The sequence below is a fragment of the Pezoporus wallicus genome, unplaced genomic scaffold (assembly GCF_028554395.1).
Source record: "Pezoporus wallicus isolate ANWC-B61680 ecotype Strahan unplaced genomic scaffold, APGP_CSIRO_Pwel_v1 contig_14048, whole genome shotgun sequence".
NCBI lineage: Eukaryota > Metazoa > Chordata > Aves > Psittaciformes > Psittacidae > Pezoporus > Pezoporus wallicus.
In genome coordinates, this window is record NW_026637740.1 from 235,832 (window position 1) to 261,747 (window position 25,916).

The 25,916-nt window shown below is 46.6% G+C and overlaps 1 protein-coding gene across 6 annotated transcripts; it reads right to left on the minus strand.

Annotated features, from left to right (window-relative positions):
- Positions 1–557: 557 nt before the first annotated feature.
- On the minus strand, positions 558–24,627 carry PTBP1 (polypyrimidine tract binding protein 1). 6 transcript variants are annotated; one of them, XM_057407458.1, is made up of 15 exons: positions 24,409–24,627; positions 22,662–22,692; positions 12,848–12,923; positions 11,764–11,933; positions 10,607–10,753; positions 9,251–9,421; positions 8,419–8,529; positions 7,918–8,092; positions 7,044–7,133; positions 5,605–5,747; positions 2,910–2,943; positions 2,280–2,372; positions 1,705–1,921; positions 1,376–1,453; positions 558–985 (listed from the first exon to the last, which is right to left on the minus strand). In XM_057407458.1, the coding sequence occupies exons 3-15, from the start codon at positions 12,870–12,872 to the stop codon at positions 853–855; spliced, it is 1,587 nt and encodes a 528-aa protein (XP_057263441.1). In that variant the 5' UTR covers positions 12,873–12,923; positions 22,662–22,692; positions 24,409–24,627; the 3' UTR covers positions 558–852. The 6 variants fall into 6 exon arrangements, with proteins under 6 accessions (XP_057263441.1, XP_057263443.1, XP_057263442.1 ...); XM_057407460.1 differs by lacking the exon at positions 24,409–24,627 and having other exon boundaries at positions 7,056–7,133; XM_057407459.1 differs by lacking the exons at positions 22,662–22,692; positions 24,409–24,627 and adding an exon at positions 21,972–22,087.
- Between the last annotated feature and the right edge of the window lie 1,289 nt (positions 24,628–25,916).

Consider the following 25,916-nt stretch of genomic DNA (forward strand, 5'->3'; position numbering starts at 1 on the left):
ACTCCCTACTCGGCAGCTTGCAGATGGTGATAAAGCAGGAGCAGAGTGGGAAGTGGCACGAGACACACGATACTGTGCACACGGAGACATTTCACAACTGCCTGAAGAGTCAAAGCCCAATATTTTCTTTATCCACTTTGCCACCTTCACCTCTCCACCACCACAAGCTGATCCCGTTAAGCCAGAGCTCACTCATTGCCCTCAACTCTCCCAAATCCACTCCCTGCAGTTCAGATGTTTTCCCCAAAGAAGGAACAGGTTTTTAAGGCACAGGACAGCAGATGCACAGTTAAGGTAGGATCAACAGCCAACTTCTCACAGTGCTGGGTGAGTTGGGAGCTCCTGGACACCACGGGTTTGCAAACTCCTGACTCGAAAGGCGCTCAAGTGAATTCACACAGTGGTTTTAGGTCTTTCAAGGCATGGATGGGTAAAGAAAATAGACAAGGCATCAATGTGAAACCTGATCAACATGGTAGGATCTGCTTTTTGGAGGAAGGAGGGGAGAAGGAACAGCAAGGGAGAGGGGGAAACTTCCCAGAGCAGGTTCCAAAGTGTAAACTTGAACTTGTGATTTTTATTGGAACAGTCAGGATTGTTACCCATCACCGCAAGAGGAATTAAGATTTCACTGGGTTTTGTTTTTAAAACCGGTAAACCGATTTCTCTCTAAAAAAATAAAAATCTCTGGTCTTTTAAGGTCACTTCAGCTGCATTTTTAAAGTGGCTTTTTTTTTTTTTTTCATGGAATGATGGAAGTTGAAACCCTCGTGTTCAGCCTTTGAAGAAGGCCTAAGGCTGAACCCAAGAGGTTTTAAGTCAAGTCCATTTTGTCTCACGCCTTCCAAAGCTTTAGATGGTGGACTTCGAGAAGGACACACGCAGGTGATGGTTCTCACCCAGGTCATGGTTATGGAGGTCAATGAGGGACTGGATGGCCTCTTCCACAGAGCCCATCTGGATCAGAGCCATCTTACGGTCCTTCCTGACAAGACAGAAGGTTAATCAAGATCAGCACCACCTTGTGCTGAGCTTCCCCAACATGACACAGTGTTTTCTGATCGAACACTCAACGCCAGCAGGAAATTAACTGCCCAGGAAACTGCAGTATCCTTCCTTTTTACATGCAAGTGCCTCTCTCCATGAAAAACAGGCATATCCAAAGAGCTCACTTGGCTGCCTTGGTTTTCAACCCATACCATGCACTTAATCCAGGGTTATTCCTGAATTCTTTACTGCAGAGAACCAAATACTGCATCAGTGACGGTTCTGCTCACCTGAGCCCGAGTTGGAACTCCCTCAGAACAAAGTACTTCTAACCCTTCTCATACTGAAAAGCCCAGGGTAAGGAGAGGATGCAAGACAAAACACTTACTGGAAGAATTTGAATCCTTTGACCACCCCACTGTTGCTTGAAAACAACATCTTAAGGTCTTCTTCAGTTACTGAAGGTCTGAAACAGAAGGTTTTCCAGTCAAATGTATGCTGACAGGCTAAATTCACCCCTACATACAAATCCTCATCAGAGCCTTTCCTAAATTCTCTACCAGCAGCTCCTTGAACTGGCAAGGCTGAGAGAACAACAGGAATAGGGGCAAGCTCTCCTCCTGCTCGCCCCATAAAGCTGCCTGTGTTCACCCTGCCACTAAATTTGCAGCCCACTTTATACTCAGCTCCAGAGGAACTCTCCAGGAGGATACTTACGGAATGTTGGACAGATGAAGAGTGGCAGAAGGAGGAAAGATGTTCTGGAAATTTTTGGAGCCTGGTTTCTTGAAACGATGTAGAGGAGAATTCCCATAGTCCTTTGTCAGGCCGTGGGTTTCCTGCCCCTCACGGGGGAGCTGGACTGTCTGGTGCTTGGACAGGGTGATACGGATGGGCTTCCCGTGGAGCTTCTGCCCATTTAAATGGCTCATGGCTGCAAGGGTTAAAGACAGCGCTGACTGCAACAGGCTTCACTCCTTTACTCAGCTACACCCATTTCATTCTGGTTCTTCCCCATGCAGGCACCACATCCTCCAGGAGCTGCAGGACAAACACTGGTACTCTGCTTTCCTGCACTGTCTGGTCCATTTTCCCTCTGGGTTTGCTCACCCAAATCAAGCACACCTTTCTCCAGAGCTGCCCCAGCCTGCACTATGTACGCAAGCAAGCGCACGGACACATTCAGGTTTGGGGTCTTTGTTTTGGAGGAAGAGAAAGGACTGATATTAAAGCTTTAATTCCCCATGAGGCCTCTTAATGCCAACAGTCTGATACTGCTCAAGCCTGCTTACCAAGCTGGGCCTGGTTTCCATCAGTCATCTGAACGAGGGCATTCTCTTTCTTCTTAAATAAAATCTTCACCCTCTGCACATCACCATAGACTCCTTCAATAAGTGAGGAAAGAAGAAGATTCTTTAGGTAGGGAAAAAACCCCACAAAGTCTTTTTAACTTACTATTAGCTAATCAATCCAACAGCAAAAACATTCATTCACAACCAGAACTGATCTCATTCCAACCATGGTTATTTATTCTGCTCTAGTTAAGGAAAATTCTTATATAGCAGAATAATAATGGAACAATACATTAAAGAAAAGACACTGGGTTTCAGCAAAAAAGCAAAACTCTTACTGCCAGAAGACTGGACAATTTAGCATGCTATCACCATTTAAAACTCTTCTAAAAGGCATGCAAAGCAATAACCCATGCATAACTGAACATAAACCAAAAGGCAAACTAAATTAAATAGCAAACTTTAAGTAAAACAATGTAAAATAAATGAAAACAAATAAAAATTACGCATTCAAAACCAAAAACTAAAGCAAACTGCAAACTGTACATTTCTGAAGTATCAACAAAAAAAGTAAATCTCAACTAAATGAAAAAAAAAACAAGGTAATAAAAAGTGTGAATAATAACATACCGAAAAGAATAAAGAGGCATTGGGGTGTAACTCTCTTTAGAGAACAGCAGAGCAAGGCAGCGGAGGGACAGGGAAGAGGTAAGGAATCGAAGGGGAGAGCGAGGTTGCACAAATCGTCCACAACGAGGAAGGGCAGAGTCCCCGCAGGAAATGGCGAAATTGGTTGATGGATGATGAAGTTTTCAAGATGGTTAATATTGAAGGGCAGGTTGGTTTCCGAAGAGCAGGGTTTATGGTTTTTTTTTTTGGTTTGGTTTGTGTTTGTTGGGTTTTTTGTTGGGTTTTTGTTTGGAAGGGGAATGTTTTGTGTTTTTTTTATTGTTTTGTTTCAAGCAACAACAGGAAGCAGAAGTACCGTGCAGTCAGTTGGCAAAGAAATTCCGGATCAGGGGAAGAAAAAAAATTCAGGGATGGGGAGAAAAGAAAAAAAAGTAGCAAAAAACACAGGTCAGTAAATACATAAGGAAATATGTAGTGTTCCATCAGTCAGATTTATAGAATTCTACATACAATAACTCGTTTACAGAAACAGTTAATAGGTTTTACCTAGTGGAACACAATGATAAAGAAAAGGCATTTTTACTTAAGATATACAAAGAGGTAAGAGACAGTATCACAACCGAGTGACTTCTACAGGCTTCAACAGTCAATTCCACTGCAACGGGATTCCCTAAAACTGGATTTAAAAGTATCTGCTCCGATTGCAAGAATTTCTTAAGGGGAAATGACTTCACAGCTCCGGTCAAACCCAGCTGCATTTGCTGCTTTAGGCCCGGAGACTGCAGAAGTGCTCCATGCTGTGCAGCCCAATTCACTGCCTTTACGGCAAGAGATGGCTCTGGATGAGCAGCTGTACCACTATACAAAACCCCTCAAAGGTCTGCTAAAAGCTCTTGCTCCAGAAGAACTCGGTATCTGGTTTGCAAGAGGCCTCCAAGGCTTGAGCTCACCACGTAGAAACCCCAAACTGCTGCTATGCAGGCAGCTGGAAAGGCATGAAAAACCTCCCTGCGCCCAGCACTTTGTATTCCAAGTCAAGCCAGACTTCTTCCACTCATCGTGGCAAGGAAAAAGGGAGTTATTTCAGTTTCCACAGTTCCAAATCAGGGAAAACCCACCTACGTTATGGCAGAGCAGTCACTCCAGAGAAATACTGTCTCTTAACTAACCAGTTGTGGCACAGGTAAGTTTCTACAACACTGATTATACAGGCAATGGAAAAAAGTTTCATGTCTGTTAGTTCACAGCTTCAGTACAAGTATCAAAGTCTCTCTAGCCCAAAGATAAGCTGGATGGATAGTGAAGAGCTCACCAAAAACCACAAGGCATGAAATAACTGCTCTCTCCTACTTCACCAAGAACTGCGTGCACCGTTCAGACACTGCTCGGAGCTGAGAACTCGTGCAAGTTTAACAGGTCCAGCACAGCCCTTGGGCCTGCCACTGCCACCCAGGCTACCAAATCCTCCCAAGAACCACACTCCTGACAGCGCTGGTTGAGAATAATGTCACCAGCTCCTAATGTTTGGGACTTCTGTTTGACCAGCAAGTCATGGGAGCGAGGCAGCGGTGACACCTCCTGGGATGGCAGAGGAGTTCCTAGGTAGAAGAGCAACTCATCCAAACCAAAGCTGTATCCCAGTCCCTGCCATTATTTCATGCCCTGGAGAAAACAGTAATGACAGATAAAAAGAGCAGTCTGAAAATATTGAGTCAATTGGTTCATCTCATCACGAGTTAAAAACACTTTGATCATTCATCACATCCAGGCTTTCCCTTTGATGCAAAAGAGGTTTTGTGGTTACTCTGACATCACCGGTAAGTTTGAGAGCTTTGCCAAGTAGCATTAAACTTGTGTGCACAGTCCCACCAGTTAAAGGGGTTTGCAGCAGAGACTCTACTGCACACACTAGAAGATTCTACACTTTCAATCCAACAAAGAGCCAAAAGCTGACTGAAAAAGTCCAAGATACCCACATCAGATTCTCTTGTGCTGCTGTCTTTAGTGAAAGATTTTTGTTCAAATATTATTTGCTGTATTTTTAAAGGAATCCAAATATTTCAACTCACTAAGTTAAGTAGAATTGAAAATGTGAACTGTGAGCTGTTAAGGGGTTTAGCTAAGGAAAAACTTCCAGGGATCTTGGAAAGGGAAAATGTGCAAGCACATGGCAGAGGAAATACTGCACAGGTACAAGGTCAAGCTGGCAGGCGTCCAGACACTACACAGAAAGAGCAAAGGTCAGAACAAAGTCTCTCTGTAGTTCTGAATTAATGTATTAAAAACTAGAACATGCCAAGGAAAAGAAAGCATGGACATGACTATTCTGTGACCCAAATGACACTACTCCATGGGAATGGCAGGGAGACTCCAAATAAAAAGAGGGAGGAAGGGACAGGCATTGTAGTCTTTATGGGATGAGAGCAGGCAGGCAGCATCCTTGGCTTTGAACCAAAGAAGAGCAAGGTTTTAATTTGAGATGGACTTTCTCATTTCCCTTCAGCAACTAGAGTACTGATCTGCTTTGAGTTTGAGAGCTGGCAGAGCACAGCAGCTGCTTTTCTAGTTTTGCCATTTCCTTTAGGTTATGGCATTTCACTTTCAATGACTTTCAGCACAATCTGTGTTCAGAAAGTGAAAGCAGAGGTAATAGAAGGAGGAGAAAAAAAAAGAGTAAAGTTAGGACTCCACTAACCTCAGGATTCAGACTGCTAACCAGCAGCACACAGTTCCCTGCCCCAGTGAGGCCGGGAATGGCAATCCGTCCTGCTGCAGCCGCTGCAGCTGCTGGGATAGCCAAAGGAGCTAGTGCTCCATGAACACTTGGAACTGTCAGGCCTGGAAATTAAAGAATATTAACCAGTAAAGAAATTAACAGCACGTACTCTAGTGTATTTGCTGCACCAGAAGGGAGAACAGCACCTTCTGTAACATGCAGGTCATAATTCGAACCACAGTGACCGTGCATGCTAAGAGCAAGAGGAGCCTCCAGTTCTGGTGCTGCAGGAAATGGCATGGTTTGTGATGGGATTTGCTCTTGCAGTGCCTGGTGCTTAACGGGTGCCTCAGCACTGTCTGGCTGACTACAATATGCTGCATGTCTCACAAGAAGCGGAATCAGCACAAAGCCTCAGCTCTGCTGGTGCAGGAAAGGTATCGCACACAGTGCATTTGGAAGGGTCTTTCCATCCAGTGCATGCCAACACACTTTTGTTCTTTAACCATGCATCTAACAGGAGGCGTTAGCTGGTGGTAGCCTACCACCAGCTCATCTCTTCAGGAATGGAGAAGCATTAGTTTTATTTACAGGCATTTCTAGGTTGCTCACACTAACTGCTGGCACCTCGCTGCATTAGCTCTCCAAAGGGCAGAGCTTTGGAGCTCAAGAAACACCACTAGTAATCAATATAATCCCTCCTCCACCTGGCACAGGATATTCCCCCAACAGGGTATTAACAAAACATTAACAGTTCCACCCTTAGATCTGTGCTGCTTTGTCCTAAGCAAGGAAATTCCATCAAGTTCCAAGGAAGTCAACAGAGTTTGGTCTGCGATAAAAACCAAAGCAGACCTTGTTTAGTCTGGCAATGCAGTAAGTGGGTTCAGCACCTAAACCCCAAGCCTTGAACCTTGGGCACTTGGCTACTTCTGCAAGTAGCAGTAATTTGTTACCTGCAGGATGAGCTGCAAACTGCCAGTGCAGCTCCAACAGTGCGTGTCATATGGGTCACGTTTAGACAACAGCTTTACTCCAAATATTTAGGGAAATATGGACAAGGATTCCTTGCTTTTGACCACATCTACGGCTGTCAAACTGAGCTCAAACCTCTGTAATAGCAGGAGGAAATTCAAAACGTTTCACCCCCCTTCCCATCTCCCCCAGTTATTTTAACTACTGCCTTTACTGACTTCCCCATCCTGCTCCCAGCTTCCCTCTTTGCCCTGGGATACTTCCTAGCCAGAGGTACCACATCTGCATTCTGAGTTGAGCTTACCTACTGAAACACCATTTCCCTCTGTGCCCAAGTGCCAGCATTGAGAATTGACACCACTAACCTCCCAAAATATGGCTACTTAGCTTTAAATCATCAAGATGCTTCAGCAACAGAGAATCTATATAAAATTTCAACTTACGAAATACAGTACCTGCAGCCTGAGGAATTGCAAAGGCAGGAGGAAAGCCAGTTCCTGCATATGGAGAAGGAGAGATTATTCCTGGGGCACCTGGGAAAGATATACACATTATACACAACACCCAATAGCAAGAAAACCTCTAGACTTAGCTGGAATGTCTTCATTTGGCCTTCAACGCATGCATTCAGTTGAAAGCTAAACCCTAAACCAAGCAGGAACTCAAAAATGTCTCTAATTTAACACTGAGCTTCAAGACACTACAAGAACGATTCCCCCTTCCTCTAACTATGCTGTTAACAAGACTACAAGCTAATAGCTCCTGTAAGTGCCTACCCACCCCAGGTTTCCAAGTGCAGCTGACACCACCCCAAGTTCATACTGTTGCCAAAGCAGCAGATGGCACCAGAAGCCCAGATAGCTGCAAAGCCTCAACCAGTCCTCACCCCAATGAAGAACAGCTTCCAAAGCAGCAGCAAGCACCCATAGCCACAGGGGCCTACAAGTAGTTTGCACTACTCTGATCCAGTGGTTTCTATGTTTTCCTCCTCAGTCATATTTCACAATTCCGGATGACCCAATAGAATCATTGAATGGTTTGGGTTGGAAAGGAACTTAAGATCACCCAGTTCCAACCCCTGCCATGAGCAGGGACTCCTTACCCTAAGACCATGTTGCCCAAGGCTCTGTCCAACCTGGCCTTGAACACTGCCAGGGATGGAGCGTTCATCACTTCTCTGGGCACCCTTACCCTCACCACCCTTACAGTAAAGAACTTCTTCCTTACATACAACCTGAAAATACACCCAGGTTACATCCCCTCCCCTTCCCCAACTGCCACATGCATCGGTTCTGTGCCCACTGCAAGGGTTCTTACCAAAAGCAGCTGCCATGGTCTGATCAAGAGGGGGCTGGCTGTCCCCAGAAGGTAGGTCCGGTCGTGTGTAATCTCTGCTCTTATCATTATTGTATTTCACATTGAGACTTGTGAGCTTTGAGAAATCTATGCGCAGCGTGCAACAGGCATTGTAGATGTTCTGTCCATCTAAAGACTGCAAAGAAACAAACCTTTCCTTACCCAACATGCATTTACCCTGAGATCACACAGAAGGTGTTACAACATCCCAGGTACCAGGGCTCTGTTGGGACGTCTGCAGGTATCCCCCACTGTGTGGGGAAAGCACCACTTCATCCCCGAGACCCCTTCAGTGTTCTCCCATTAGCTGCACCACTCCTGCTGATGGGCAATGCTCACATAAACCCTGTGATCCCCTCGCCCCAGCACCCCAAAACACTTCTAACATTGATCCTAAACTAATAAAAGCAAACCTAAAAGTGAAAATAGCTCAGGTATTGGCACTACAAGTACACTACTCACCAGTTTGGCATGCTGAGCGCTCACTGGGTCAGCATATTGCAGCAGGGCCTGGAACTGGTGGTTCTTTGTGAATGTGATGATTTTCAAGACTGTACCAAACTTGGAGAAAATCTGTAAGAGAATATTTGCATCTCTTGTTAGCTCCTTTCCAGCGAGTTCATCTCATATTGATCTCCATGAGTAGAAGCAGAAACAACAAAACGTTATTCCTTCGCCTTGTCAGCTTTCCAACTTCAAAATGTAAGGCTTTAAACTATACTTGTATCATGGCATCCGACTAGAAAAACACCAGGGTGACCCAGCTGTCTCCTTAAAGTGTCTGTTAGGAACTTTTACACAGGAAGGTTCATATACACCTTCCCAAACTGAAGCTTTTCCAAGCATTTCAGAGCTGCTTCAACGCAGTCAAGCTTGCATTTTAAACACAGAGATGAAATTAAGCAACTGCAACAGGAACTTGCCAAATAAGCTACTGCCCAACGACCTCCAGGCACAGGATTGGTTTCCCCCTACCCTTGCAGACAAACATGAGGCAGCTACTTCTGCTAAACCCCAAGCAGAACTTGAAGAGCCATCTTGAAAGCGGAACTGTTTTCAAGTAATCCAAGGAAAATGGACCAGCAGCCAAATCTCTGGACATTAAAGTCTGGCCAGACTGGAAGCAAAACCAGAGCAATCTCTGGTAGGTGTTGGGGTCTCCAGAAGACTTTTGGCAGCTGCGTTCAGAGCTTTTATCATAGAGGTAAACCCACATCCTGTTAGAACACAGACATGGCAAACACAACCCCTCCTTCCAGGACCACCTTCAAGAAGGTGTGGCGCCAGGTTTTACCTGATGCAGAACATCCAGAGCGACAGGATAGAAGAGATTCTCCACAATGATCCTCAGGACAGGGCTCTGGCCAGCCATGGCCATTCCTGCATCCACGGCTGCGGCAGCGGCCGGCAGGGCCAGGCTCCCCGGCGGCGCCAAGTTCACGGCTTGCAGAGCTGCCTGAGCACGCTGCAGAACCAGACGCTGTTAGACACACACTTGTGCTTGCACAACAGACACATGCAGCTTTCCTTGAGCTTCCTGTCTGCAGACTGCTAGAACTCAGCAGGGAGCACAATGCACAGAGCAGTTTATGGCTCCTAAGGCTGGGGAAGTACTGACTTTGGCAGGTTTTGAACACGGGTGTGCAGACCATCCCCATCAGTGAGAGCAAACTCAGTAAAATAGCTTATTAGCACTAGCATAAGTACTACTTTAAGTACTTTCTAAGGCCAGAACCTTGCTCAGCATCTACTGATGCAGCAGAATTATTCCACTGTTCAGGGAAAGCTAGGCTCTTCTGGAGTGAAACTCCATCTCCAGAATGCTACAGAAGCTGACAGGACTGAATAAGATTAATGCCCATCTGTATTGGGACCCAAGAGCAAGAACTGGCTGGGAATTTACTTCCTGTAGAGTCCCTCTTGCTCACACAACACTGATGCTCTCTCTGTCCTGCATCAGGTGCTGCCTTTGTTAGATGCACCCAGAAGTAGCTTTTTCACCTGCACAGCACTAGATGCTCTGCTCCTGATGAAACTCAGCCTGAAAAGTGAGAGGCAGCAAAATGGGTGTACTGGGTAGCCACCCCGATAAGGAGCCACAAGTAACTTGAACTTCTTTCCAGTGCTCCTGTCCTGAAAGGCTGCCAAAAGCAGTCGAGTCAAAACAGGGAACTTCTTACCCTTTGCACAGCAGATCTTGCACATAAACTCCAGACAGCCCAGCCAAAGCCTGAGGAACTGCTGTGTTCCTGTGCTGCCTGCCTCAACACCAGTGCTTCCCAGCAACAGGCTGCACTCTGCTGCATGCTCCAGTTTTGCCCATCAGAGTTTCATTTCATATAAATCTTGAAGACATTAAGTAAGTCTTCGGATCTGTACTCGGTTACTGTTTCTACCTAAAAGATGCTAAGCCACCTTCTATCTCCTATTCACTTTGCATCTCCTTCTCTGACATGAAGCAAGATTTAGCAGCTCATTTAAGAGTCTGCTGAGACTTTGGATAAAGGCTGTTATAAGAGACTTTGCTCTTTGATTGTTAAACCAAACCTTAAAGCCCTCCCAAGCCTACACCAGCAGCACAACTCAAACCAGCTGCCAAGAAGTGTCTCTCCCTCCCACCTGTACGACAATGTAAAGAACAACAACTAACAGCTTGGTTTGAGGAGTTGTCTGTCTTCAGCTCCTTGTGGTTAGAGAACTGAATGTAGACGGGCTGGCTCCGGAGGACTGGAGTGACAGTGGTGTAGTAGTTCACCATGGTGTTGGCTGCCTCCTCCGTGTTCATTTCTATGAAAGCCTGTGCAGAAGTGAAACCCAACAGACACATCAGAGTCAGCACGAACTTGGCAACAGCATCACGCTATGGCTGCCTTTAGGAGGAACTTCCAGTTGAACTGCAACTGGATTTGATTTTCACAACTGCATTTCCATGCAGGTTTCTGTATATAGGATTAAGAATCGACTGTACGAAGATCAAGGGAGGATCTTCGCTGTCCAGAGTGATTTAATGTAATGTTTCAGCCTCATCCTAAGACCTCCATGCTATATATATTTAGGAAAGTGGCAGAAGTGTCTGCAGGAACACAAGCAGCCAGCAGTCATCCAGATTCTTAACACCTGTCATTTAAGCAACTCCCCATACTTCTCTAAGCAGCAGCAAGCCCACCCACTGCTCTGTGACTTTATAGTCTTCTACTTCAGAACAAAAGCCTAAGGGATTGTGGCAAGTCATTCCATTAAGTACTTACATATAATCACAGCAGGTGATATATCAGAGGCACATTTTCATAATTAATATTAAAGACAGAGTATTTAAAGAGATTATTAAAGCTGGCTTTGCTTTTTTACTCCTTCATTTGCAAGACAATTTTAGTTACCAAATTAGTGCACACCTTTTGCATTACCCAAGAGTGGTTTGGCTTTACCCATCTAATTCATTGTACCTGTAAAGGTGTCCCTAATATGCAAAGTTACACTGGTGGTTACTCAACTGTCAAAGCAGCTTGAGTGAAAGAGGCCAACTCATGTCACTGCTGTCCAAATAATTTACCTGCTCTGCAATTTAGCAACCAGGCACAACGCTGATTATAGGAGACAACCTGCAATTATGGACTTAGCTCCTTGCACAGCCTGAAAATAGTATTTTCTACAGCTCACGGGATAATCATGGAAAAGTCAAATAACAGCATGCAGATGTTATTGACTCCTAATACTTGACAGTTGTTTAAACAACTTGGGCCTGGTTTACAGATGACAAACTCATCAAGCCTTTGCCACAAGCCCCGCCTGCAATTACAGAGACAATACCTGATTTTTGCCTTTCAACATGAGAAGATTGGTGACCTTGCCAAAAGGTAAGCCCAAGGAGATGACCTCTGCCTCCGTGACATCACTGGGGAGCTTACGGACATGGATTACTCGGGATGGGACTCCAGCACTTCTATCACCTTTGAATTTTTTGATGTCGTTTCCATTAGCTGGGAAAACAAAGAGTTACCCAAAACTTCAGAGCTTCTCACATCCAGTCTGTGCTCCCCATCCCGTTATTGCTCTCTTACAGAGAAATTCCATACACTAATTCCACTAGAATCTGAAGACACATGGTTTTACTTCACCCCCTCACAACCCCCCCCAAATGACACGTTGCAAGTGACGTTGCTGTGTGCCACTGCAATAGAATCAAGCCTCCAGTGGCCATTTCACAGCTTGTTTACAGCACACACCCACCCCTCTAACTCTGTGTAGGGCTGAGCCTCTGATGCTACAGCACTGTTCAGATCCTTTTCACTTGGTCTGGCATCCTTAGCAATGAAGCTGTTTGAAAGGCGCATCTTCAAGCAACTGATACTCTTAAATACGACCCAAACTGTCCTTTTGGGTCAGCTGGATTGTCCACAGGGCAAAGGCTGCTGCAGCACAGCACCAGAGCTGGCCCAGTGTGGCAGGGAGGCCATTGGCAGGACATGAAGGTAGCTCCAAGACAGGCAATTCAAGGCACGGACAAGCACAGAGGGCAGAACTCTGGACTGAGCACCCATGGATACTGCCTTGGGTGGGATTCCTGACCTCTCCATAGGGTCACACTCCCAGAGAGCAGCAAACTATTCCATACAGCCCAAATAACCCTAGAAAAATTCAACTGTGCTTTAAGTTTAAAGCAAAATCTGCATGTTCTAATTTTGTAAAAATCATTTTAGCAACTGGTCTGCCCCAATTTTCTTCAGTCCACTAAAACTCACACAGGTATAGGGCAGAAGTTTATTATTACTATTCAGCACTGTCCTACAAAGGCCTAGGAAAACATCAAAGCTAAAGAGGTTTTAAAACCCAGACCTCCTCCTAGTATCTGCAACGCTTATAAAGTGCTGTTCTTTTTTAGAGGCAACATTACCTGCAGAAGAATTGTTGTCGTTCATGATAAAGGGTCCGTTAGTAACACAAGTAGGGAAAAGCTCGTCAGCTCCCCGCTGGAAAAGAAAAGACGAAAGGTAAACTGAGAGCATTTCTACTGAGCTCTATTCAGGTCCTCCTAAAGCAGAACAATTGAGCCTAAGCTGTAGAGAAGCTGAAGTGTAAGTGAAAACATACTGAGAGTGGGCAGTGAACCTCACCTCCATAAATTAAATATAAGTAAGATCCAATTTAGTAATTGAGTAGCACTATCCAGTATCTTTCTGCTAAGCATTAGGGATCTCCAGAGCTGAAGCATCATTGAACTGTCCAAAGCCACTAAATGCACTGAGATACACCAGGAGGATGGGAATGCAAGAGAACAGTCCCACGGGTGAGGAAGAGCAAACCGAACAGGCCCCCTGGCATCCACTGAGGGCACAGGAGGGTTACAAGGAGCAAAGACATCTTAAGCAAAAGACAAATTACCAGAAGCTGGCCAAAACTGTGTGTGACTATAAACTCCAGTTACCAGCAGAAGATGCAGCTACAAGAAACAGAGATGTGATCCCTTCCCTACCCCCAAGAAAGGGCAGGGCAGGAGTGTAATGTTACTGGCAAAAAGCTACTTTTCAGATTTCACAGCAGAAATGGGTCCACGTTTAACAATTTGGATTCTAGTAGAGAACACTGTCCCTGGTTTGGCATCCTGTAGCCACAATGCCCAGAACAGCAGCACCATCAAGTCTCCAAAAGCACATGTAGGTCCACAGGGACTAAACCTTCAGAATCCCATCCTCTGCTACCCTGCACCTCAGGCTTTGCTCCACATCAGCATCAACGTGGCTACTGGCAAATCCAAACCCCACAAGTAGCACAGCGTATCCCAACATCTGGATTCTGTGACTTTGCTCCCTGCAGCACTGTGGAGGGAGAAAACATCTGACAAAGCAATTCTAAACCAGACTGTTCCTACTAGGATTAGACAACAGCCCCTGGTACTGCAGAGCTTAAGAAACACGTCTGCTCCAGGTTTTTTAGGAGCTGTAGGTGTAATTCCATCTGCTCACACAAAAGTCACTCAGCCCAACTGCCTCCAAGCCACCCTACGTTAGCCTAACCCAAGCAGGAGCTACAAAAAACACTACTAAGACTACAAATCACTTCTTAGCACAATCGATGCTTATATACATAACACAGCTTAAAATCAGGATGGCCTCATTACACAGAACAACCCCAAATCCCATTGTACCCTGTGAGCAAACACAGTAATACAGATGCAACACGAAGAAGCACTTCTCTTGCAGAGAAATGCCACAGTCAAAGGCTTTCACCAGCAGAAAAAAGAACAGAGCTCATGTCTGCCTCGTTTACCCCCCCCCCCCGCCTTCCTGATGGAAACGTGCCCTGCTTCACCCTGTGGCTACCAGACACTCCATCACCCACCATGCCCTAGATGTGGCAGCACCTGCAGAAACACTATCTGTGTGACAACAGCAGCTCCCCGCTCCCTTCCCTGCACGCAGGCAGAAGTAGGTCACACAAGAGCCCCAGCTCACTGCAGAGCAGACACAGCACTTGTGCTTTCAAACCCTGTGTTTCTCGTTTGACTACTCACTGCTGGCTCTTCAAACGACAGGCTCAAGGACTTTGATCTCTTGAATCCAAGGAATTAGGGCCAGGTTCCAGCCCCGTGGTTCGTGCGCTGCTGGTGGTCACCTGCAGCACTGACCAGTTCTCCCAAGGCTGTGGGCACCAGGGAGGTCATTCCCTCCTGACATGGTGCAGGAATTGGGAATGGGCCTTTTTACAGCTCTTCTAATTAGCACTTGGATTCCCCCAAGCTACTCTGGGAGGCTATTCCCTGTGATCCCAGTTTTTTGATGACTCAAGTTCATGCATAAAAAATCCCCAGCACTTTACTGTAAAACCACTCTTGTGCCTGAGCTCCTGCAGCCACTCTGGGCATGGCTTTACTCTGGGGCCTGGGATACAACTGGCAGCTATTTACAAGCACCAGCCAGCAGCAGACAAAAGCCCTCCCAATGCAGACAAGTGTTTACTGGCCTCATGAAACCCCTCACATGAGGCCTTAATGGGCCCTGAACTGTAGAAAAAGGGGTTCCTGAATAGCAGCTTGTACATTGGTGAGCACGGAGAACTCCAGCACTCCCAGCAGGAAACAATGCATCTGTGCAGGGGCAGCCCCTGCAATCCACCACGACAACACCAGGAGAACAAGCCACATATTTGGCTCTCATGGAGGCAACACCAGGAAACTATAAACTGGGAAAACAAACATTTATACTATTATGGAAAGAATTTCAGTTCCCTGAATTTCACTTTCCTGATGACCTGTTCAATAACAACATTTTCTCGCATACTGCAATCTTTACCTGCAGGGCACACGGACAAAGAATGCTTCTGGCTGCTGGGTTCCACATGTTCATGTTGCTTTAATGAAAGAGCCATTTCAATCCACTCCCCTCTTATCTTGGAGACAGTCTCCGCTGCCTACTACACCCAGAGCCAGGAGGCAGAGGGGGACGATTGTTCCACATCAAAAGCAGCAGCAGGCAATTTGTAAGCTTCCCAGCTGGAAGTACGTGCAAGTGAAGAGGGAAGGCTACAGCAGCTGGAAAACTACTATTATTCCAAGGGCTCTTCTCTACACAAGGAAGTTCACAGGCAGTACATGCAGAACTCTGTACAGTTATACCCACACTCTTCCACACAAGCTTCCTTTGAAGATATCACTTTTCTAGGGCAGCTTTACCACGCGCTGAGGAGTTACACCAAGGAGTAACACTGAGCACACGGTGCTGCCAAACCTCCTCCAGCCACAGGATGCTGCATCAAGGACGACTCTTCAGCGGTGTTTGTTCCTCCTCTGCTGCTCTTGGAGCTTATCTCAGATAACCCCGAGAAATCTCTAGGGAGGACCCAAAACCCACCTGGTCCTTGGAAAAGGTTTAGAAGAGTTTTTCCACCACCACCACATCCATTGGGTGTCCTGACTGACACTGGGAAAGCCAAGCCAAAAGCGACTGATTCGGAGGTATTGTTTTATTCAGGTTTAAAACCACACAAACAGCAAGGAAACGGCTGTGTGGGTGCTCAGCAGCTCGCCAGCACCAACCCACACCTCCACCCCTGTGCAGCAACAACTCAAGACAGCTCTTCAGATCCTCAAGTCCCCATCCCTGCTCACAAGAGGCACGGATTCCTGTTGACATTCACAGCGTGCTCACAGCAATGGCAGCCTTCACTTGAAGAAACAGATCTCCTCTTCCTCGTCATAGAAAACAACCCCCACTCTGCAGCTCCTCCCCAGGCTGCTCCACCACAGTATCACCAGGTAGAACCTGGCCCGGGAGCGTTTCTATGACAGCAGCCTTCTTTGTTTGCACTCCTGGCTATGAAAGCTCGACTGCTCGAGCTGCATTCATTTACTCCCAACACCCCTGCTCTGGGTAGTTTTGCCATCAACGATTTAGTTCCCTTTTCTGAGTTAAAGACAAGGTAGATTTTTCAAATAGTTCCTATTTTTCCGAGTTAACTTTGAGGAACTTTGATCTTTTTGCTGTAGTTTTAACCAGGCTTTCCCAGCTTAAAAAGCAACTCTCAATTGTCCTATTGCTGCTAGGATTTTACCTGAACCTCGTCACTGTTTGGAGTGAAGCCACAGATTGTCACAACTTCTGCCAGCATACCTATATGTGCTACAGCTGCCCCATGTAATCCTTGATCAGAGAAAGGAAGATGGCAATAGCCAAACCCAGGTGCTGCAGGAAACTCCTGGCTCATGAGGAACCCTGCAAAGAGCAGCAGCACTCCCAGCCCTGACTCCAGAGCTGCTCTAGCGATGAGCCATAGCAGTATACCTCCTTTTGGTGCAGAACAAGGTAGATGTAGGTGGTGTACAGGCCATCACCTAAAAGGTGCTTCCAGGAAGTAAGGCACCTTGAAAATCCCCCCTCTAGCAAGAAACCAGTAAAAATCTGGACTGTTGGAAGTCCTTGGTTTGCTTAAGTTTGGATAAAACCCCTGTCTCAAGTCTCATGGCAGAGCACACCAGCATCCTTCTTCCACTTCATTTTGCCCCAAGTTTGTAGGATGATTTTAGAGCCAGTAAAAGGCCACCAAAATATTCTGCACAAACGACATAGGGATCATGGGGAAGCTCACACCGACCCTTTGCTTTGATGAAAGAAGCAAAAACCATCGTGTCTTTGAGCTCAGAAAGAATGGAGTGCTGCTGAGGTATGCTCAGAGGGCTTGCATGAGCTCAGCCCCAAAGGAATGTGCTCCATGCTGCAGTGCTCAGCTCCAGTTGGTTCGCAAAGGAACTAAGAGAAATCCAGGCTGGTGACATCATCATTCACACTCCAGCTTTTCTTGCTGAGAGATTCAAGAGCTAGGAAGGAAATTAACCTTAAACTACTCGAAGGATGCCAGCTTTCCTTGTCGTCCCCACAAGACTGGTTTCCAGCAAGGCTCCCTCGTGTTACCCCCGTCCCATCTCCTGCTGCCAACACTCTTGAGTAACGTAAAGGTAAAGCAGCGTGAAGAACATTGCCATTTGGGTCACAAACAGCACACCAACTGCATCCTCCTTTGGCCCCAGTAAAGCTGGAAATGTCTGATCAACACAAGGGAGCTTCAAGACCCTGCAGACAGCAGGCCTGGGCCAAATGAGCCACTGCAGGATGCTGCTGTCCATCTTCAGTGTCACGTAACCTCTTGCTGCCAAACAGCTTGCACAACCTGATTTGAACCTACAGTTTTTTGGGGGGGTGGAGGGAGAAATACCAATTTCATTCATCAAATAGCTTGTGGCTGATTTTTATGTACCAATTCAAATAGAGCAACTCCTGCAGCATTTGTCAGATTAAATCTAGCCCTGTAGCTGGTATATTCCATCCATGGAGGAGTCAGAGGCATCAGCCTGTCTGGCAGGCCTTGAGTAGGTCCTTTTTTAACTACACTTTTTAGCTGGGGCCAAGCAATGTCACCTACCACTTACAGCCTCTGAAGTTGTTCTAACCTCGCTCTTGCCTGCACAAGATTGAGTCCGATACCTTTCCCAAAGAGCCAGCATGGCAGACTTCCCACCGAGATTCCAACAGCATACTTGGCTACACACACACATTGCACCTTTGAAACCAGGTCAGTCGGTCAGAGCACTGCAAAGAATTCGGTGCTTAGGAAAAGTGTCCTACCAGGTGTACTGCCACAATAGCTGGTACCATTTCTAGTGTACACAGGTGGGGCTGTGAGTGCAGACACTGGAAGCTCAGGCATTACATGAGAGCAGTTGCTCACACAGCCCAGCATGAGGTTGTGCAATAAGGTGCACTACCAGCTCCTCAACCCACTCACCCCAGCAGCCCCTCCCTGACTTTCTTTCTCAGTCTTTGCTACTATGGAGACACCCTGTAAAACAAACCTGCCCTTTGAGCAAACAAAAGGTGTGGCCATTTCAAAGAGCCCCAAATTCCTGAGCTCCAAGGGCTGCAGCAATGCAGTCAGGCTGGCTTTGCAGGGCAATCCACACCCAGGCTTTATGAGGTTCTGCTCCCAAGCTGAAACTTAACTGCTCCTCAACCTTGAGCTTTTACATCCTGCAGCTGAGCAGACAGGTCCTTGGTGAAGCACAGGACAAACACTATCACAAAGAAATGCCACGGGGTGAGTCATGCTGGGAAAATGGAACCTGCGAAAGAACATTTTGTGTCCAAATCTGGAGCAGAGCAAACTGAACATGCAGGTTTAGAAGAAACTACTAATTCAATCTCGTCTAAATTGCAGTTGTGTAATAATGGCACCTGCTGTGGCAACCATGGAGCCTTCATTGCACTGGGATTACCAGCACACACTTGCTGAACTAAGCAGAGTATTCAATGAGTTCTCATATGAAGCTACACCAGAATTACACAGGATTGGAACTGAAATCATGCTTACTCTCCTTGCTGGTGTAAGGTGGCAGCAAATGTGGCACTGGCACTACTTGAAACCAGTGGCAGTGACTCGGGGCCCAGACTCTGTCCCATGCTTATGGGATTAAAGATAAAGTTGAATAAATTCACGTGTGTTCAGAATTTTGCTATTTGTTTGAATCATCACAGATTGAGGGCAAAGGAGGCCTGAGGTTAAACCGAAATACTTTCTACAACCATTTCATTAACTGATTGTTTTCTACAGTCTCACATAGATTTCTTTTCACCTACAGGGAGTCCCAGCTCCTTTCCAAGTGCAAGGGACTTGAGGTGGCTCCCACATGAAAACCTGGGTTACATGTGATGGAGAAACTGCTTTGCACAGCTCAAAGAGCTGCTAAGCCTGTGGCAGTGATCTCACCTCACCCAGCAGCTTCAGCTCCTGGTAACACAGATGTAGCCAGCTTTCAGAACCCATCACAGGACAGGTACCTGTACATTACAGGTGCATCAAACCCTACACAACGGGAACATGGATCACATGAAGCTCTTTATCAAACCTGCCTGACGTGGCATTGCCAAAGGACACCATCATCCATGCTCCCTGCTATCAACATGTGGCTTACACGTGTGATCACGCCTGTTACAGCAGCCACAAGAGCCAGCTTGTTGCAGCCTCGAAGCAAAGCCATAGGAGGGGACTGGAATTTCCTCGCAACATTCTTGGCCTGCTGCCTGAAGCCATAATTACTGTTCCCATGGCAAAGATCCTGGCTTGATCACAAATGACTTCTATGCAGCCAGCCCGTACCACACTCCAGCAAGCCCTGCTTTAAAAATTAACTTCTCAAATGCCACCAAAGTGGTTGCTCTTTGCTTCTGGAAGCATCAGCTTTCAGGAAAAAAAAAAAAAAAGAATGTTCAACTTAACCAAGAAACTACAAAATTACTCTGAGACTTTTCCAATCATTGAAACAGCTTCACTTAATAATGATGTACCATAGTTCATACTCCTTCTAGTAACCAGTGCTGTTTGGAGACCGTTAGAGCCTGAGGAGGTAGTGGTATCCTGGCAAAAGAAAGACAGGGAAAGGAGATCCAGAGGAATCTTGATCAAATTACTGAGAAGAGGCAACTGCACGGTGAGACACACTACCCTGGAGTTCAAATACAGTGCCTCCATCTTAAGGTCATACTTCCTCTTCAGTCAGCAATGACATTATGGGAAGAAACAAGTCCTAACTCATGGGTTTCTAATGTGTAGAACATTCCAGAAGGCTGTGCATTAAGAGCCCCACACCAGCATTGTAATGAGCTTCCTAAACTAATTCACACACTTGAAACTGAGGAGGAGCCTGTGGACTAGGCTAAACGTGAAGCCCAAGAACAATGACCATCCTGGTTCAGAACCAGAGCACCAGGCAGTGCAGTGCTGAGCAGCTAGCCCGAGAACATCTGGGGACTTCTTAAGGTAAGGTTTGTTCAGCATCACAGGCACTTTTCCTACCTGTCTGAGAATGCTCCAACTTTGGGATATTCCTTTATGAAGCCAGAGATGACAAAACTACAGCTCCAGAGCATTACATTTTCAGGCAGTTCTAAAGCTTGTGAAGGTGAGGCAGCAGTTAATCCTTGAAGTGATGTCAGTGATGCCCCAGGGAGCAAGCAAATGCTGGTGGATGGACAGAGCTCCATCACTGTAGTTATGTTGGCAAAGACAAGGCGAAATGCTTCTGTGGCATCATGGAAACCTTCTTCTGCATTGCCTTCAAACTACTTCTTGGCAAACCCAAGTGAGGCAGGTTGAAGGAGAAGCACCACAAAAGCAACAACAACGTTTCAGGAGCTGTAGCCAATGAGGTTTTACACTTACCACAGAGGTAACTATTTTTAAGAAGTGACTGACACAGCTCTTGCAGAGATGCCTGTAGCTCTCTGTGCACAAGCCCTGCAGGCAGGGGATCTCCAGTGATACAGGAGCGTGGGGAAGCTGTAAGGGAAGCCTTCCCTTTGCTCCTATAGCTGTGCACAAAAAGGGTTCTGACTTAACTGAGCAAATCTATGACATGTAAAACACCCCAACATTAAAGAGCGTTCTGCCGCATGAGCTACATGGTTTATTCAATGACTTATTCCAACATCATCAGGTAACATAGCAATGTCAAAAATCATTTTAAAACTTACCTTTATCCCAATGATTCAACTTTCCTTCTGCTTCTGCCACTCTTAGTTTTGATTCAACTTTCTCAAGACTCACCTTGTCTGACTGCACAAAACCCTCAGTTTTGATGCCCACTTTGGTCCCACCACTGGCCACCCCCATGGTACAACTGCCATGACTGTGGTTACAGCTCTGGCTGTGTGAGGAGCAGAAGCCCTTGGATGCAATTGCTCCCAGTCCTCAGTTTAGACACTGTATGCACTACGGACTGCAATCACCCCACAGATGGGAGTGATGAGCTGCACAATCCCACATCCGGAAGCTTGAAGATTCACCAAGAAGACAATTACAGCTTCAGAAGCTTCCTGGTGAAGTTGAGTTGTGTAAAACCACTTCTTAAAGCTGCAGAAACCTAAAGCTACAAATTACCCAGTTAAAACCAACTGAGTGGACTCTTACCTAGATTAATCAGTTTACTAGAAGATCAAACTGCTCTGCAGGTCAAGGGATGGCTTACTCCACCTTTTACAATAGCTCTTAAGTATTAATCAACCTCATTGCCCAGGCTGGAGCCTTCCCTCCTCCGATGTCAAACTGAGCTCCTCACAGCAGAACCAGACACTATCATGGCACTACAATTAACTCCAGTTTCAGATTCCCATACGAGGGAAAGTGAGAATAACCTCCCTCTATAGCTATTAAACCAAGCCCCCTTCATGCATTTGATGCCCCTCAAACCCTGAAGCACTAAACCATGCTTATGGTTAACAGCAGTGCACTTCCAGCACAAAAACCTATTTGCAGTTTAGGAGCAAGCTCTCTCTAATGCTCCTTCTTCACTCATGTAGACCTAACAGAGCTCACCTCTACTTCAGCCACCTCACCAGCCTATTTCAAGTCACCACACTGCTCAGTTCATAATGGAGATGCTGATGCTACCGCCACACAAGTCGGGCCATTAAAGAAGCCAAAGGCCAACATTCACACATACTATCTAACAAAAGGAACTCAAGGGCTGAACTTACTGTAATCCTGATCCCAGAGCATTAGCTCCAATGGTCAGGAAGGAACAAGAAACCCCTTTAATGCAGGAAGGAGTGCCAGTCTATCCCACACATTCCAGTTGACCATTTCACAGGCCCCAGCTTTTATCCTGGAACACAACAGCCTGTTACTAAGCACTGCAGATAAGGAGGCTCCTGTCAGCACTTTGAGTTTCAGGGCTAAGTCTGCACTTTCAAAACCTGAGACTAGAAGGATGAAGGTCATATTTACTGTACTCACAAGAGATAAAACCCAACAGCTAAACACGGGGGGGGGGGGAAGGGGGGGCAGAAGGATTTTTGACATACAACTGAACAGGAATTCACATAAAGGAAATCAAGTTCTCAAAAGGCCCAATTTCTCCACTGAGAAGCAATGCCTAGCACCCAAATAACAAGCATGGCTTGACATTTAGAAGGGGAAAGGGCTGTTTCTAAATGCAATAAAGTTCTTTTCTGACAGTTGATAATCAATGTCCAAATGCCAAGAGCTAAATACTGAGCCATAATAAAAGTTTTCAATGCACATGAAACTAAATTACCTTCTGGTTGCAACCAATTTACATGGGACCAGAAATAACCCCTTAAAGCTGAAGATCTACATTTGGTGAGGCTAAAACAAGGTCAGATGCTGAGCAGTGTAAAAAGAGAGAAAAAGTGAGAAGTGCCTACCTTTGTACCAACTGTTAAATCTTGGACAATGCTGTAGAAAAAAGAAAGAAAAGGATTAAAAAAGTTAGATAGGTTTGCCACAAATATCCAGCATAGTTTACAGCAGTAAGAAAAAAAAGCAAGTCAAAAGTGCACAGTTGTCTTTGCAAGTGAGCCAAGGACAGTTTACACAAAGGAAAATTATTAGATGGTGATGGTGGAGACCCAAGACCCAGCAGTGCTAGAAACCCACAGCTCTTCCCCTCCCTAGCATGGGGCTTGCTCCTTGTGCAAGGGGTCACAGGGGCTAAGAGCAAACTCCGCAGGTACCTCACTTCCAACACCACCTCTGACCAAGCAAGTCAACTCCATCCAGAGTATTCACTTCTACAATTCTTAACCCCCTGGTTTGGAAAGGGGAAACCTCTAAGGAGGCTCTGGAGCAAAATCCTTGCGTTGGTAGCAAGACTAAAGGGGTGCAGGAGAGACGTGGGCAGCTCCCAGGCTGGGGTTTGCCTGCACTGTACACAACATTCCTCTATCAATTCCTTTCTACTCAGAAAAACAAACAGTATTTTCCCTAACACAGATCTCAAGGGAAAAAAAAAAACAAACCCAAGCAGTTATTCAACTCTACCATAAGCGCTTAAACCTCCTACAATGAGACTTCCTGATTAACTAACATGATAAACAGCACAGTTGTACCTCAGGCACCTCACACCAGCAAGCACACACATGGACCTAGAGCAGCTTCTTTCCCAATGGCATCAGAGTGCCTTGTCTACAGCTTGCTGTGAGGTACCTGGGTTATGTCCCAGAGTATTCCAGCACCTACACGTTACTCCTTGTTACAAGAGTGCTCCAGGATTCCAGTTTTACCCTTGCACTGAAGACCATGGATATACGTTTTTAACAAACTCCAAACCACTGTAAAGCAGCAACACAAAACAGAGCAGAAACGACCATTTCAGACTGACATATATGCAGCACTGCCTGGCTCAGCGCAGTAACTGCAGAAACAGCCTGGTTCAACTCCTGCCTTCCCAAAAGCTGACCGTGACTTCAGAGTACAGGATCCAGGAGCAGTTAACAGACCTGTAGCAACCCTAAAGGACCATGGCAGAGCAGCAGCAGGCAGGGCAGCCCTTCCTAAACCAGCAACGTGAAAGCCTGAAGTACTTCAGAACAAGCCTACAAAGGGATTTAAGGCAGAGAGAACTCGCATTTCCTGGTCCTTCCTGCCTTACCCGCCCCGCACCAACTTCTCAGGCCATTAAATACTGCTCCGTGTTGAGTCACTCCCATCTCCCCAAACACGCCATCACCCCAGGCCAGGCCAGCTCAGCTCCTCGGACTTCCTCCTCCAACCCAACCTGCCATGTCATCATAACCCAGCACTTTAGAGCCGGAGCTGTGGCCACGAAGCCACGCGATAGTTTCTTTTCCCTTTTTTTCCTCCCCCCGCCCAACCACTCCAAGCCAACTCCTTCAAGACGGCTCCGTGCGAGGAGAGCGCCGGGATCCATGGAGCACAGATGGGGTTTGGTGCACTGGGAGGGCCAGCAGGAATGAACTAATCAAACCCATCTGCAGAGAGCACTTTAAAGCATCATGTTATACCAACGAGAATGACTCCGAGTACATGTTCATCAGTGAAAACGCACACATTCACCCAGCGAGTTTCACAGCCTTAGGAAAGCAGCAGTATTTCCAGCACAGCAGAAGAGCAACAGGGTTGCTCCCGAGTTTCCCAAACTCTCCAACTTACCCCCGAGCAGTTTCTCTCACTTCCTGTTCCTCCTGTGGGCCTCTCACACAGGAAATGTTTTACATAAAAGTACTCTTAACAGGGGACAGCGTTTCCAACTCGCCAGCAGGAAGAGCTGGTTGATTTGCCAAGAATTATCAATTCCTGGAATACTGGAATATCGTGGAAGCCCATTTGATAACAAATGACCACATGGAACAAGCAGCAACAGTATGGAAGAAGTTTGACTCCAGAAATGTGCAACGTACTTCCCATTCAACCCCACCCCAATAAATTATTACATCTTAAGCTTCTCTTGTCTCCTCTATCAACCTTAAGCAGGGGATTAAAGGCTTTTTCAGTTCCAAAAGAACTGGCAATAAAGCCCCTATCCGAAAGAGGTATTTTTGCATTGAATTCCTACACAACGAGGGGAAAAACAATCCAGCAGCACCAAGAAAACCTCGAGGTCATTTTCCAAAGCAGCGTTTTTCCTCTGTTAACTCCTTGTGTGTTTTACCAAAGCAGTTTACTCAGGCGGGCTCAACTGAAAAGCACAGTATTGGTTTGAGGAGGAAGCGATGGAAGCAACCAGGGGACAGGGAGGGAGGCAAAGACCTAAAACCACCCTCAGAAGCAGCTTTTGGAAGTTCAACAGCCTCCACGGGGAAACCCGATCCAAGATAACGGGGTGGTTAAGGCTCAGACGATACTAAACCGTCTCCATTCAAAAACCAACTGCTTTAACACGCACAGTAAACCAGCCTGCCTCAGAACTACGGTGAAGCCAGCTGGTAACCAACCGGGTTTGCCATTAGAACGCCTGATCTGACATGCTGGAGGCTTTATTTTTGATGCCCAACGTGGTGAGCAACTCGTTAAAAGCAGCAGGGCATCCCCTGGAGTGTGAAATCTGCAAGAGACACAGCTTTTATGGGCCTTTGAGATGGAAAAACCACTTTGAGATGGAGACGCCACTTTTTCAACGCGTAAGGGAAAAAAAACGCAGCCATGTGACTGCGCCTGATTCTCACCACCCCAGTGTTCGGAGGCAAAAAGCGAGAAGGCACTCATTTGGGCTTCCTGTGCTTAAGGCTCTGTGAAAACAAACCGCTTACTCGGGGTGGGGAGTCAGAAGGACTTTAATCGCAAGAATCAGCTCGCTAAAACTACAGATAACGAAGAAAATGGAGCCCTCGTTTGGGACGGAGTTGCCATCAGTTTACTTGCGAGACACCCGGCGAGGTGGTGGTGAAAGGGTGGAAGAGCCGCGCTCTGTTGGAGCGGCAGGAGCCCAGCAGGCACAGGCTGGGGCTTCAGGCGCCGGGGCAGCGGGAGCGCAGGTCTGGGCTCGCCCCGCGCTGCCAGGTATGGCCGCGGTGGAGGCTCCTCCCGGCACCGCTCGCCAACAGCGAACCCAGACAAAAGGACCGAGGCCCCTGTCAGGTGCGACCGCTCCCGGATCCCACCCGCGGGGCCGCCACGGAGGCAGCCGCCGGGCCCGGCCCCGCCGCAGCCTCATACCCACA